This window comes from Nycticebus coucang, chromosome 13 (genome assembly GCF_027406575.1).
Source record: "Nycticebus coucang isolate mNycCou1 chromosome 13, mNycCou1.pri, whole genome shotgun sequence".
Classification (NCBI taxonomy): domain Eukaryota; kingdom Metazoa; phylum Chordata; class Mammalia; order Primates; family Lorisidae; genus Nycticebus; species Nycticebus coucang.
Window position 1 is genome coordinate 31,133,193 of NC_069792.1, and position 14,717 is coordinate 31,147,909.

The window sequence follows — 14,717 nt, forward strand, 5'->3', positions numbered from 1 at the left end:
AAATGTAGAGGAAGCTGTTTGGAACTCCTTTCTCTTGTGAATAATTTCACTAAATTCATCTGTGTTGAACTTGTTGAATTTTATTACGGGGCTTGGCTTTTGCTAAATTATTGTGGAGTTTTTTTTACTTGTTTACTTCTACCCAGATTTCTGAACTTTTTTTTTAATATAACGCTCCTTTTCAGAGTTTTTTATAAATGCAGTTTACTTTAACTACTTTAAACTTAGTCTTAGAAGTGTTTAATGTGAGGTTAATTTGCATCAAGTTGTTGATTTGGACTGATGGAGAATTTATTTACCAAATTCCTTGAAAATCCTAAATCCTCACAAAAAAAGTAAGCTGTACATTAGTTCTTGGTCCTTGTATTAACATTTCTAGTGTAAAGATTGTAGCCTTACCATTTTGCTGCCTTTCAAGCCAAATCGATGTTGATCAGTCCTTTATGACTTTTAGACAACCTGTGATGGTGAATGGAATTCATTCTTTTGTATTGGTAGCTAGTCATTGATTTTAGAAGTTAAGTCAAATATCTGCTAGTCTCTTGTGTTTATTGGAGTGATCCTGCTGTTCACACTTACACTGGAGTTAATTAGGCACACCAGTAACCCAGCAGACACGGAACCCATGTTTCAGAAGTTAGGGCTTTAACTTTAAAGCACAAGGCTATTTTTTTTCCCCAGTGGACAAATGCAGTAGTTTTTTGTTTTACATAAATTTTAGTTGTCTAAGCCCTAAAAGGAAAGTCACTTAAAGATACAAGACCCAGAAAGGTTAAGTAAATTGTCTTTAGTCTTAACAGTCCAGGTTAAAACTGAGACTAAGAGCTTATAAGGGATGTCGTAATGGAAAAAGAATGGGTTTGGAGTAACTCTGGGTTCAAATCTCAGCTTTCTGCAATTACTAGCTTTGTGAGCTTGGCCAATGGAGTGAGAGAGCACGCTAACATTTCCCTGTTTTCCGTGTGCCAAAGACATTTAATTTTGTTCCCATTTACAGAAGAGGAATCTAAGGCTCTAGATGGTTAAGTAATTTATTCCTAAAGTTATTTATAAAGATGATGGAAGTGCAGGGGACTTGTGAAAATGAAAGTTTAGTTTTCCAAATAATAGTAGGTTGGTTATTTAGAAAGTTTAAAAAAGGCGTTGGAATGAATTTTCTTAATCTACAGTGGACTAGTTAGTCATCTTATCAGCATAGTCTGTCCCTGTAGGCAAATCTGAGTGGGAATGCAAATTATATTTAGCTGCTTAGTGAACCTGAAATCAGAGGAAGGGGAATTAGTTAGATAACCTTGTGGTAGATTTAGCTTGGGTGTATCCTTCTCCCTTAGGCATGTATCTGGATCATGGAATTCTTAGGTAAAACCTTTTCTAAACTTAACCTGAACTATCCCTTTCTTCCCCTTCCCCCCCTTGAAATTCCTCTTTAATCTGTTGGCCATCTGCTTTCTTGAACATTAGATTGAGGACAATACAATTTAGTCAGTGATGTTTGTCTTGCCATCACTTACTGAATTGTTTTTTTTTTTAATTTTTTAATTAAATCATAACTGTATACAATGATATGATTATGGGGCATCATACACTCACTTCATAAACCATTTGACACATTTTTATCACAGTGGTTAACATAGCCTTTCCGGCGTTATCTCAGTTACTGTGCCAAAACATTTACATTCTACATTTACCAAGTTTCGCAAATACCCCTGTAATATGCACCACAGGTGAATTGTTTTGTATTGGTCTCCTTGATTGGATTTTGGATGTTTTCACTTTGAATTGCTCTTGATAATTTCTTTAATTTCTTTATAATAACCATAACTGCTTTAGGGGTATGAACCCCAGGTACCAGCTACATATGTCTCTGTTTTAATGAGCAACAGATTCCAGATCTATTTTATTCCTCTGGACAGTGTTCAATTTTTTCACTGTTCTGCAGTCTCTGATTACCTGTAGGAGGCAGTATAACACAGCCTGTAAGAATACTCTTGGGCTTGAGGTCTGGGGGACTTGGGTCCTTAATACTCTACTTTCTTGGCAGGCAAATGAGTTAACTTCTAGTTTCCTCATGTATGAAAGTATGTGCGCCAGCACGTAATCACTTAGTAAATAATTGTATTACTTATTACCATTACTATTTTTCTTGCAGATAAGTATCTTTAACAAGGTATTTTCTGTCACCTGGTACCTCATGTCTCAGTTTCTCCAGTTTTATCAGATTTGAAGTCACTTTCTCCCATAGCAGCACTTGATTCTAGAAAGCAAATCAGTTCCCCTTTTTATATCCCCAGAGACTTTGGCTGTCAGATTCTTTGAACATTGTGAGCCTATTCATCATTCTCAGCTTCACAAAGTATATATTGCATTAGCTTTCTCTCTCCTTAAAAAAAATGGAAATGAGACTTCTGAAATTCTTGAGGCAAGAATTCAGTTGGAGGGTAGGAGTACTTCACTCCCTTTATTTTCCTTATTATTTTTTTGTTTAAAGAGGCCATTTTTTTGGTCAAATCTTAGTACTTAATAATCTTATGAGATAATTAACTACAGTGGTGGTCCCATAAGATTATAAAGGAGCTGAAAACCATTACCTTATAGTAGCGCACAGTAATGTCCTGGTCTTTCATGTTCACACCACTCACTCACCCAGAACTGCATTTACCTACTTTCAGAGTCTCCATTCGTGGTAAGTGGTCTGTACAGGTGTGCCACTTTTGTTTTATACCTTATTTTACCGCACCTTTTTTTTTTTTACACTTAGGTATATTTAGTTTCCCAAATGTTTGCCATTGTGTTAAAATTGTCTATAGTCTTAAGTGCAGTACAGTTTTGTAGCCTTGGTGTGTAGTAAGCTATACCATCTAGGTTTGTGCAAGTACTCTCTTACAGTGTTAGCACAATAGGAAAATTGACCCATTTCTCTGGAATCCCTGTTAAGTGATGCATGGCTGTATGTCACTAAGGGTTAGTTTTCTTTCTTAGGCTTTCTGTAAATCAGAAAAGTCCACCTTTGTTAATTGCTGGTGACCAAAAAGTTTATTCTTGTTATTTGGACCTTGTTTATGACTGTTTATGACTGAAAGACTATTCATGAGAGTGACTCTCAATTTAAATATTTCTGAAGCTGTGTTCTGAGGGTTCTCTTTAAAATTCCTGTATTTTAAAGGATGTGAGGGACAATTCATAGTTTTGAGTATCAACTATTTTCACAGTCACGTTCAATGATTAGCTCATTCAGGATTTGACCATTTGGCCCAGAGGACTTTAAAATTGCCTTAATTACCGTGATTAACATTGTATCTTGGTTCAGACCACTTTATACCCACTTGTAAAATTTTCATACCCTGAATCACACATTCTGTCTACTCACTATAGTTTATTTAACCTAAAACATGCACAGAAGTGTATCGTTGTTGAAAAATTAAAAGAAAAAAAAAAAAGGCTGGCACTGTGGCTCACACCAGTAATCTTAGCACTCTGGGAAGCTGAGGTGGGTGGATTGCTTGAACTTAGGAGTTCAAGACCAGCCTGAGCAAGATTGAGGATCCCTACTGAAAACAGAAAAAGCTACCCAGGCATTCTGCAGCTTCAGCTCCTTGGGAGGCTGAGACAGGAGAATCTCTTGAACCCAAGTTTGAGGTGGTTGTGTCCTATGTCACCATGACACTCTACCCAAGGAGACAAAGTAAGACTCCGCCTCAAAAAGAAAAAAAAGAAAAAGAAAAAAGTTTAGTCAACTTTTGCAGATTAAATAGCAAATTTCAGGCTAGTGATCTGATTGAAATTATTGATTGGTATACGTTGATATCAGCAGCTGGAGCAAAGAAAGTGAGACAGATCTACCAGCCTTTGTTTTTGGTAAAAATTAATCCCAAAGATTGGTTGGTTGGCTGGCTGGCTGATCTTTAACACTGTAGGAAGAAAGTCTGAAAAACCTTTCACTTTTAGGAGATATAGATATGTAGTGGGTTATAGACTTGTTTATATTTTTGTATTGTTTATAATTCTTGTGTTCGTTTCAGGAAGAGCTGGTTCATTTATTTCCCTTGTGTTTTTCAAATTTTTAATAGTGTGTCTGACTATATCTTGTTGTATATCTGGGATTGGCTTCTTTCTCTCAAATTTAACTCTTAAGTTTGATACAAAGCACTAGAGATAAAATAATAAAAATAAGGTATTCTCTTTTCTCTCAAGGAATTTGTAGTCTAGTTTAGAGACAGACCGGACAGTAAAATGATGCAGGTAACAAGGTACCGATATATTCAGGAAACTGTGAAGACTATAAGGGGAGTGAGCATTTCTACCTGCAAAGATAGGAAGAAGCTTGTACAACTGGATCTTGAGTTTAATTGTGTTAAATCAGCGGTTCTCAACCTGTGGGTCGTGACCCCTTTGGGTATCGAGCAACCCTTTCACACGGGTCATCTAAATAAACCCTGCATATCAGATATTTACATTATGATTCATAACAGTAGCAAAATTATAGTTATGAAGTAGCAATGAAAATAATTTTATGGTTGGGGGTCACCACAACATGAGAAACTGTATTAAAGGGTTCACAGCATTAGAAAGTTTGAGAACCACTGTGTTAAATGAATAGATGTTGACCAGGGAGAGAAGGGCATTCAGGTACTGCATTTGGAAGCAGCCTGACAAAAATGAAACGGGTGTCTTTTTGTTTTTTATTTATCTTTTACAGAGTTTTATTCTCTGTCATGGACAGGCTAGAGTGCAGTGGTATGATCATAGCTTCCTGTATCCTCTATCACCTGGGCTCAGGTGATTCTGCCCTGTATTTAAAAATTACAGGCTTGCACCATCATGCCCAGGTAGATTTAAAATTTTTTTTGTAGAGGTCTTAAACTCCAGGCCTCAAACAATCCTCCCAGCTCAGCCTCTCACAGTACTGGGATTACAAGTGTGAACCACAGCACTTGGCCAAAAGTGGTATCTTTTTTTTTGTTGGGGATTCATTGAGGGTACAATAAGCCAGGTTACACTGATTGCAATTGTTAGGTAAAGTCCCTCTTGCATTCATGTCTTGCCCCCATAAAGTGTGACACACACCAAGGCCCCACAAAAGTGGTGTCTTAATGTGTCTGGTAGTGGATAGTTTGGTTGCTGAGCAGGATGGAAAAAAAAATCAAGTTTGAATAATAGACTCAAAATTCTGGAGGATCTCTTGTTATGCTAAAAAGATTGCATTTTAGTCTGTTAAACAAATGGGCAACAGTAGCAGTTTTAAGTAGGTGAAAATTGTTGTGTATGTATTGTTTTTTTAGAGGCACCTGTGTAGTATGGGTTAGAATTAAGGAGAGAACTGGTTGGACGTTATTATCATCTGAAGTCTGTCTCCCCCTTCAATTCCCCTCCCCCTCACAGCATTAGAATTTCTAGGGCTAGTATACTTAAACCACCAGAGAGGATGCTGTTACTCTGGGACATAGAGGTGATCAGAAAATTGAAAAGGAATTATAATTCATCAGAACCACTAGCAGGTGTTTGTTTGACATCACATTTGTTATGTCCGTGTTTGTCGTCATCAAATGAATTTGTTTTAATAAAATTTGGATTTGGAAGTGGAAATAAGTTTATGTTCTTCCAACACATTGTTGCAGCAACAAAAGTAATGAAGATTTTGATGTTTTTAATGCTTTTAGTTTGTACTTTAATGTTCATGTTAAGTGTCTTTTCTGCTAGTCTATTTATCAAAAAAAAAAAAAAACAACCCTATAATTCTGAGTAGGGAAGTAAATATTAAATACTTGTTGATTTTTAGCAAAGAGCATTTTCATATCATTAATAAATTGACTGTAGTCTGTGTGGTGACTTACATCTATAATCTTAGCACTCTGGGAGACCAAGGAGGTTGGTTTGCTTGAGCTCAGGAGTTCCAGACTAGCCTGACCAAGAGTGAGACCCCCGTCTCTATTAAATATAAAACTAGCTGAGTGTTGTGGTAGGTGCCGGTAGTCTCAGGTACTTTGGAGGCTGAGGCAAGAGGATACCTTGAGCAGCCCAAGAGTTTTGAGGTAGCTGTGAGCTAGGACACCAAGACACTCTCTACCCAGGGCAACTATCTCTATCTTGTCTCAAAGATAAAACTTAGGTATGCTGTTTGACATTTATATTATTTACAACTGAAGTTAGCTTCTCTCCCTTTCCTCCCCAGAGGAGTGGGAGAGTGGGTCGAGGTCTTGTATTCTTCACAAGTTGGTAGCATTATTTGATTATTCAAGCAAGAATGGGGAAAACCCTATGATTCCCCCACCCTCTTAGATCTGTTTCATCACTCCAGTTCTGCTGATTTTTCTAGGTTCTGTCTCACTCCTCCTTGACATCATCTTGCCTAATTAAGGTCCTAGTTTCTTACAAAAATGTTGCACTATCAAAAGTGGCTTCCCAACTGGTCACAGTATCTACAGTCTTAGTCCATGATATTAATCCCCCACATTGCTGCCACAGTCATGTCCCCTTGTCTGATAATCCAGTCAAGCCACCCTGCTTCTAAAAGCTCTGTAAGGTGCCTGTGGCAGGGGTTCTTTTTTTTTTTTTTTTTTTGTAGAGACAAGAGTCTCACTGTACTGCCCTTGGGTAGAGTGCCGTGGCCTCACACAGCTCACAGCAACCTCCAACTCTTGGGCTTACACGATTCTCCTGCCTCAGCCTCCGGAGTAGCTGGGACTACAGGCGCCCGCCACAACGCCCGGCTATTTTTTTGTTGCAGTTTGGCCGGGGCTGGGTTTGAACCCGCCACCCTTGGCATATGGGGCCAGCGCCCTACTCACTGAGCCACAGGCGCCGCCCCATGGCAGGGGTTCTTAATCATTTGCGGGATGCTTATTACTTTTTATAATCTGAAAGACACACTTAAGTATGATTAAGTGTGTCTTTGCATTTTGTGTTCTTTTTTAATCACCTTGATGTTATTTCATAAATCTGGAATTCTGAGGATACTGTACCATCTTAGCTTCTTTTCCCCCCATGTTGTCTCACTTGCTTAGAATGCTCAAATGCTCTTCCTTCCATCCCACTCTTCACATTTCTTTCTCTCTCACTTCCCCTCTTCCTCCACCTCCCACTATCCCTCCCTGTCTTGTCTTTTTGTTTGTTTGAGATAGCTTTACCATATATCACACTGGGTAGAGTGCCCTGCTTTTTGTGTCATCATCATAGTTCATACCAACCTCAAACTTGGACTCAAGCTCCCTTGCCTCAGCCTTGAGTAGTTTGGACTATAGGCCTGTACCATCACCCTACTAATTTTTCCATTTGTAGTAGAGACCTCTTGGTCAGGCTAGTATTGAACTGCTGAACTCAAGGGCTTCTCCCACCTTGACATCCCAGAGCGCTAGGATTATAGGCCCAAACAGCCAGGCCTAGTCTTACTTTTCTCTATCCTTTATAAAACTGCTCAGATCTCCTTTATTCCAAAAGAATCCTCATACCTCAAGAAAAACCTGAATTAGCCACCTCCCTTATTATTAAGTGCAATGAGAGTCTTGCCCACAAGCAATAACTTTAAATTAGGAAGTAAATCCTTGGTTCCTAGTGTAGATCCTGGTTAAAATAGGCACTCAGTTAATGCTTATTAATCAATGAACAGAGTGAGGATATTTCAGTCCCTCTTCTACTACCCCCCTCCCTCATGCCGTTGGCTTAAAATTCAATGGTAAGAAAGATTTTTCAGGCTTTTTGATATCTTCCTCTGAGTAAAAATAATAGCTGTTTTGTAACCTACATCTGCCATAGAATATTAAGATAATAGAACATGAGGCTTTTAAGTATTTTATGTATTCTCTTAATTTTGTAAGACTAGATATTGAGGGCCCATCCAAACTAAAATTGTTATTTTACTTAAGGGTATCACCACACATAAAAAAATTCAACACTTCATATTTAGGTCTCAATATTCATTTCCATAAAATTTGGGTAACCAGCTTAATGTTGAGGCTAAGAATGTTTTCCCTTTTGAGAAAGGGGATAGAAAAAGACCTTACGTTTGAACAGAAAACCAGCTGTGGAACTATTTCAACCTTTTACCAGTATTTTTTTCTTATTAGTAATCCTTTTTGTTATCAATATACTGTAAGTAGACATGGAAGGTTAAAGAAGGAATAAAAGAGGTAGAGATCCTGGAGTTACTGGACCTACTTTAAGATTTTTGTCTCTAGTACTAAGATGTCTTAATTTATTTGGTTCAGCAAATAATATTGTCAGTTTATTTTAGTGCTCTGTGCTTATTTAGCTCTTTTACCCAATCTTCAAATAATAATATCCTTGGAAAGAACAAATATTCTTGACTTGGAAACTTCATTTTTGAAGGGCATTTTTAATAGCTACTACAAACATACATATAGCATAGTGCTTTAATCAATAGTGAAAAAGAAATTGGTACTTATGATCCTAAAAGCAGGAAGTGTTTATGTTCTTGTATAATAGTAATGAGAAAAGATAGTGGTTGAATAATGTTTGACTTGTATAGTTTGTCTTAGAATGGGCAAATGTTTTGGTGGGTAGGCTTTTATCTGAGTTATTTTTAAAAATTAGGGCATTTGATGTGGTAAAGGCACAAATTGGGACTTGTCCAGCAAATTCAGTACACAGTGACCATAGCCTAGGATCACTGTTACAATTAGATTCATGCCCACCTCCTAAAGTGTTTTCAACTACTTGATATATAAACTTAGGCAGTTCTTGACTTGTAAATGTCAATTCACTGCTTCTACAAACACTGGATGGATGTACTGCCAAATGTTATTCAATGTTAAAAAATTTTTGCTACTTGCAAGGATTTGTTCTTTTACTGCAATATCTATTGGAATTTTAAACCACATGACCTTGGTCAGGTACAACATCCATAGCAAAGCTTAATGTAAGGCTTATCCACCAACCCAAGATTCCTTATTCATGTTTGGAATATCTGTAGAGAGCATAGACAAATTGATAGATACATATTCAGATAGTTTCAAAAGGGAGACCAAGTAAACAATATGATGCTTTTATAGAAAGTTATTCTGTAGCACTGATTATAGGTGTTTAAGTGTTGTTTTAGTTTTTGATACATTCATACAAGTCCTATATTTGTTTTAAATTTTATAGCATATTGCTTTGTGTACAAGATCTTAGGTTACATAAAACAAACTCTTTATTACTTTACTTCCTTTTCCCTCATCCCCCCAAAGCAAAAATATGGGACTTAACTTTCAAATGGGTTTTTTTTTTTTTTTTTTTTTTGATTATTTTAACTCCATCCTTTACTGTTGCTATTTTTGCTAAGGATTAGGTGTTTTGGTAGAAGAAATTAGCTAATTTAGAGCATCAACATTGTGGTATGGTAGGGTGGGCATGGATGGAGGATTGCTCTGGTATAAGTACCTGAAACCCTGAAGCAGTTGGAGGGCTGGGGGGAAGCTACTAAGGGTCTGTCAAAAATGAAAGGTAATTCTCTGTTTTTCACATGCTTCATTCCGTAGTGATCATATATGCCAGATTGCAGGGTTATCTATTCTGTTAATGTTGTCCCAGTGAAACACTTGAAGTGTCCTGGGATTCTACTATTTTGGTTCTTACAGTTGACTTCTCATACCTGAAAGCAGCATAAAACTTCTTAGATGTGGTTTCATTTCAGAGAATTGTAATTTATTGTGTGTATGGCCTCCTGACCAGTACTCAGAAGTAAAGCTAATACTAAGTTTAGCCATCCCCATGGTTGGGTTGAGTTAAGTTTTGTTACTGTTGAGGAATCCACCACTAGAACGTTGTTTCTCTGAGAATTCTTTTGCAGTCGTGTCTTCCCTGTACCATGTTCTTCTTTCAAAGCCTGTCAGTCCTCTAGCCATGTTTACACTCTAGTCACATCTTTCCATGGTTTTTTTTTTTTGCTCATTAAATCACAGATCCATATATATTTAATTATTTTATAGAAACAGCTTATGTTTTTCATATTTTGTGCCTAAGAAAATAGTTTAAAATTTGTATTTTTTTATTAATTGGGCAGCACCCCAGTCTGAATAATACAATGAGTGTTCCCCCAAATATGAAAAAATTTTAAATTTAAAATAAATTCAGCATTTTCAGTCATCCTTTCTACTAGAAATATCTAAGCATTTTTTTCTCTAGGGAAAAAATCAGGGCTTCAGTTACTTAGTGAAGTTATTAAGCAGTATGCCAGGCGTTCTTCAAGGTACTAGGGATTTACAATTCTACCTTTAGGGCGAGTACCTACCTTATAGTCTCGATATAAGGAACTCATAATGTTGTTAATTATAATTATCATTTGTAATACTGTTATGGTTTAAGAAAAATGTCCGGGAATATTAACTTGCCCAGGGATCCACAGTTAGTAACTGGCACAGAGAACATTCTGAAATCTAGCTCATAATATTTATCTATTTTATAACATAATCTTAATTGTTTTATATATATTATAACTGTAAGGAATACTAGTATGATTGATGAGGAAAAAGAAGCACTAATAACTATAAAGCACTATAAACATTAAGAATTTAGAATTCAGAAATTTTAGAGTTTATATGGTATTTATTATCCTAAAGAGACATAAGACATTTTGAAAGTTGAAGGGATATAATATAATTAAATATACTTTTAGTTGAAGCACATTCTCCTCTTTGGTTTTTATTTCTGGCTAGATTTAATTAACCTCACTGACTTAAGCTATTTGATTTTAATGTTTGACAAGACTTAAAATTTACTTTTTTATTAATGTTAGAGTGATATGCCCAGCGTATTATAACTTGGATATTTTAAGTTCAATCTGAGAAGACTGCTACTTTCCTATCAGAGATAAAGCAAACTAATTTGATCCTATAAATGAAAGTTTCTTAAGAAAATAATAGCTTATTTTAATTTTAGACAATTCTTAATCCATGTCCTCAGCTTGTATTTGAAAAGAGTCATATGCATGTTATTCTTTAAATGAAATAACTGCTAATTTCTCCATCAAATGTGTTTGGATTTTTTTTTTTAATACCAAGAAGTTGTGCCATGCTGTTCATTTTTTGAATATTTAGGATCATGCTCACTTCGATCTCAAAATACATGTTTGCTCACAAATTAGTATATGTGATTAGTGCTTCTTAAAAATTTGATGTTGACATTTCGTTTAGGTTTTTAAAAAAGTAAATAAAATTTAACATTAATGTTTTTCATCCAATTACAGGAGTCAGAAATACCATCAGAGGAAGGGTACTGTGACTTTAATAGTAGGCCAAATGAAAACTCTTATTGCTATCAACTTCTGCGACAACTAAATGAACAGAGAAAGAAAGGTATTCTTTGTGATGTCAGCATCGTGGTAAGCGGAAAAATCTTTAAAGCTCATAAGAACATCCTGGTTGCAGGCAGCCGTTTCTTTAAGACTTTATATTGCTTTTCAAACAAAGAAAGCCCTAACCAAAACAATACTACCCATTTAGATATTGCTGCAGTTCAAGGTTTTTCAGTTATCTTGGACTTCTTATATTCTGGTAATCTGGTGCTCACAAGCCAAAATGCCATTGAAGTGATGACAGTGGCCAGCTATCTTCAAATGAGTGAAGTTGTTCAAACTTGCCGAAATTTCATTAAAGATGCCTTAAATATAAGCATTAAATCAGAAGCTCCAGAATCTGTAGTTGTGGACTACAATAATAGAAAGCCAGTTAGTAGAGATGGTCTGTCTTCATCACGGGATCAAAAAATTGCCAGTTTTTGGGCAACACGGAATCTTACGAATTTGGCAAGTAATGTAAAAATTGAAAATGATGGTTGTAACGTTGAGGAGGGCCAAATAGAAAACTACCAAATGAATGATAGCAGTTGGGTCCAGGATGGATCTCCTGAAATGGCTGAAAATGAATCTGAAGGTCAAACAAAAGTGTTTATTTGGAATAATATGGGCTCCCAGGGAATTCAGGAGACTGGCAAAACAAGGAGGAAAAACCAAACTACAAAGAGATTTATTTATAATATACCACCTAATAATGAAACAAATTTAGAAGATTGCTCAGTGATGCAGCCACCTGTTGCCTATCCAGAAGAAAATACGCTACTCATCAAGGAAGAACCAGGTAAATACTGTATATACAAAGATGTTTTGGTTTTATCTGTTTTCATTCTAATTCTAGTTCGAAATAAGCTAGAAGTATAAAGTATATCTTTAATGAAATTTTTATTATAAAATTAATACAATCTGAAGTGAGAAAGATGAGATTGAAAAGTAATAAAAGGAATACTAAATTTGAATTTTATAAAAGAAATGGGATCACTGAGACACATACAATTTTTGCTATATATTCTTTGTCTTTTCTAGGCATATATGTATGGATTTCTTAAGTAATGAGACATTACATATATTGTTAAAGGATGCAGACTTCTGGGTGTACAGTTCTTTGATTTTCTTGCTCTTTCTATGCTTACTATTTTATACTCAGGGCTGGAAAAGATAGAATCTTTAGTGATGATCTATAATCATTCTGTCATTTTGGAACATTTTTGAGACTTAGTTAACTTTAAACATTTAATTATTTCGCAGAATTTTGCAAAATCATGAGGTTGCAATATTCTAATTTGCTTAGCGCCAAGCCACTCTTCTCACCATGAATCTTATGGAAGTTAGAATAATTTGTCTATTGTTACTTTCTTTTTTTTTTTTTTTTTTTTTTTTGAGATAGAGCTTCAATCTGTCCGTGTCCCCCCCGCCCCCCCCCAGTAGAGTACACTGTGGCATCACAACTCACAGCAATCTCCAACTTCTGGGCTTAATCGATTCTCTTGCCTCAGCCTCCCAAGTGGCTGGGACTATAGGCATCTGCCACAATGCCCAGCTATTTTTTGGTTGTAATTGTCGTTGTTGGGCAGGCCCAGGCTGGATTCAGACCCGCCAGCTCTGGTGTTTTGGCTTGGCTGGCGCCGAGCCTATTACATTCTAATTTTCATTCACCTATTCAAGAGAGAGGCCTCTGAGCCTTTTTCTTCAATATATTCCCCCCAAAATATTTGTAAGAATCTCAGCATATCATATTGATGGTGGAGATTTTTTTAAAAGTAGGATTAAGAAGGTCTTTATTAAAGGATGCAAATGGATTTGAAACTTCTTTACCTTTAGTTTAATCTTGCTGGGCCTATCTTTATTTGAAACAGCGCTCAGTGGGTTTGAGGTTTCCTGTGTATACCCTGAGCTTGTCCACCACTGTCATACATGATTTAATGCTTGTTTTGCTTCAAAGCACTATAACTTTTTTCAGTGTCTGATTTACATTATGGTGGTCATCTGAGGATGGAGTACTTTTTGTTAAAAAGAATCACTGTTTCTAGTTCCCAGAGGGCAAAATGCCATAGTAATCTTGTGAAATGGTTCATCTGGCTCTTTAGATTTGAGTTTGTTTTCAATGGTGGAAATGTTATTTGTGTAAAAATCTTCATGTGTGTATATAATGAACACTATTTGCTGATCTTTTTCCTTGTACTTTATGTCAAGTTTTAGCTATTAAGCCCTAGTTAAAGTATTATGGGTGGGTAGATGTTTTCACTAGAGCTTTGTTTTTGTTTGTTCTGAGACAAGAGTCTCACTTTGTTGCCCCAAGCTAGAGTGGCAGAACCTCAAACTCTTGGCTTCAAGTATCTCCTGCCTCAGCCTTCCAAGTAGTTGGGACTACGGGAGCCTGTCACAACACCCAGCTAATAATTGCTAGTGCTTTGTATTAATTATTAATAACAGAAGATTTTGATACGTTTCTCAAATTAGAACTATATTGTCTTTCTGCTGCATGGATTATTCCTGTTTAACAGTGTGGTGGGAACCCTGTAGTATTTTTGTATTTTATTTGCAAAATTTTGTGTTGAGGCAGGGTCCCACTCTGTTGCCCTATACTGGGGTGCAGTGCAGAGATAATAGCTTACTGTAGTCTGGAACTCCTGGGCTCAAGTGATCTTCTTGCCTCAGCTTCCAGATAGAACTATTACCATGCTCAGCTAATTGTTTTCACTTTTTTGTCAGACAGGGTTTTGGCTGTGTTGCCCAGGCTTGTCTCATACTACTGGCCTCAAGGCATCCTACTGCTCAAGCCTCCCAAAGAGCTGAGATTATAGCCATGAGCCACTGCACCTGGTCCCTGTAGTGTTTTTAAATACACAGCTTTCCTTTAAGGAATAAGCAGATCTTTTGGGTAATTGATGGCAGAAGTAGTCAGCTAATCTCATATTATTGAACCACAATGCATATATATATATATATTTTTTTGAGACAGTCTAAAGCTGTCCCCTTGGGTAGAGTGTCATGGCGTCATAGTGCATAGCAACCTCCACCAGACAAAATTGGAACTTTGTTTGTTTGTTTGTTTAGCAGGCCTGGACCAGTTTTGAACAAGCCACCACAGGTGCACAGGGCCAGCGCTCTAACCACTGAGCTATGAGTGCTCAGCCCACAATGCCTACTTTTAAAATTAATACTAAGTAGCCCTAGACAAAGGGCCCAAATTGGTTTTCCGACTTGAGTCTTCCCCTTTGCCAGAAGCTGTGGTACTTTTTACTCCTTCGGTATTCCTTTCTGTTTAGTAAAATCCTATCTTACCACTGGGGGGAAAAAAGGAAACATACAGTACTAAGTAGCAGTTGTTAGCAAGTATGTTCTAGCCATGGTTATGTTAATTGTGTACTTACTGCGTAAGAACATTTACATAAAATTATCTACCAAAATAATGTTGGTAGTCTAATAGTTT

The 14,717-nt window shown here is 36.6% G+C and overlaps 1 protein-coding gene across 2 annotated transcripts in view; it reads left to right on the forward strand.

Moving 5' to 3' along the window:
* ZBTB10 (zinc finger and BTB domain containing 10) overlaps nt 1-14,717 on the forward strand; it is a 43,413-nt gene that overhangs the window by 3,893 nt on the left and 24,803 nt on the right. For both annotated transcript variants that reach the window (XM_053559216.1, XM_053559215.1), the window contains exon 2: nt 11,180-12,068. In XM_053559216.1, the coding sequence (XP_053415191.1) occupies nt 11,180-12,068 (889 nt within the window). The remainder of the gene's footprint in view (nt 1-11,179; nt 12,069-14,717) is intronic.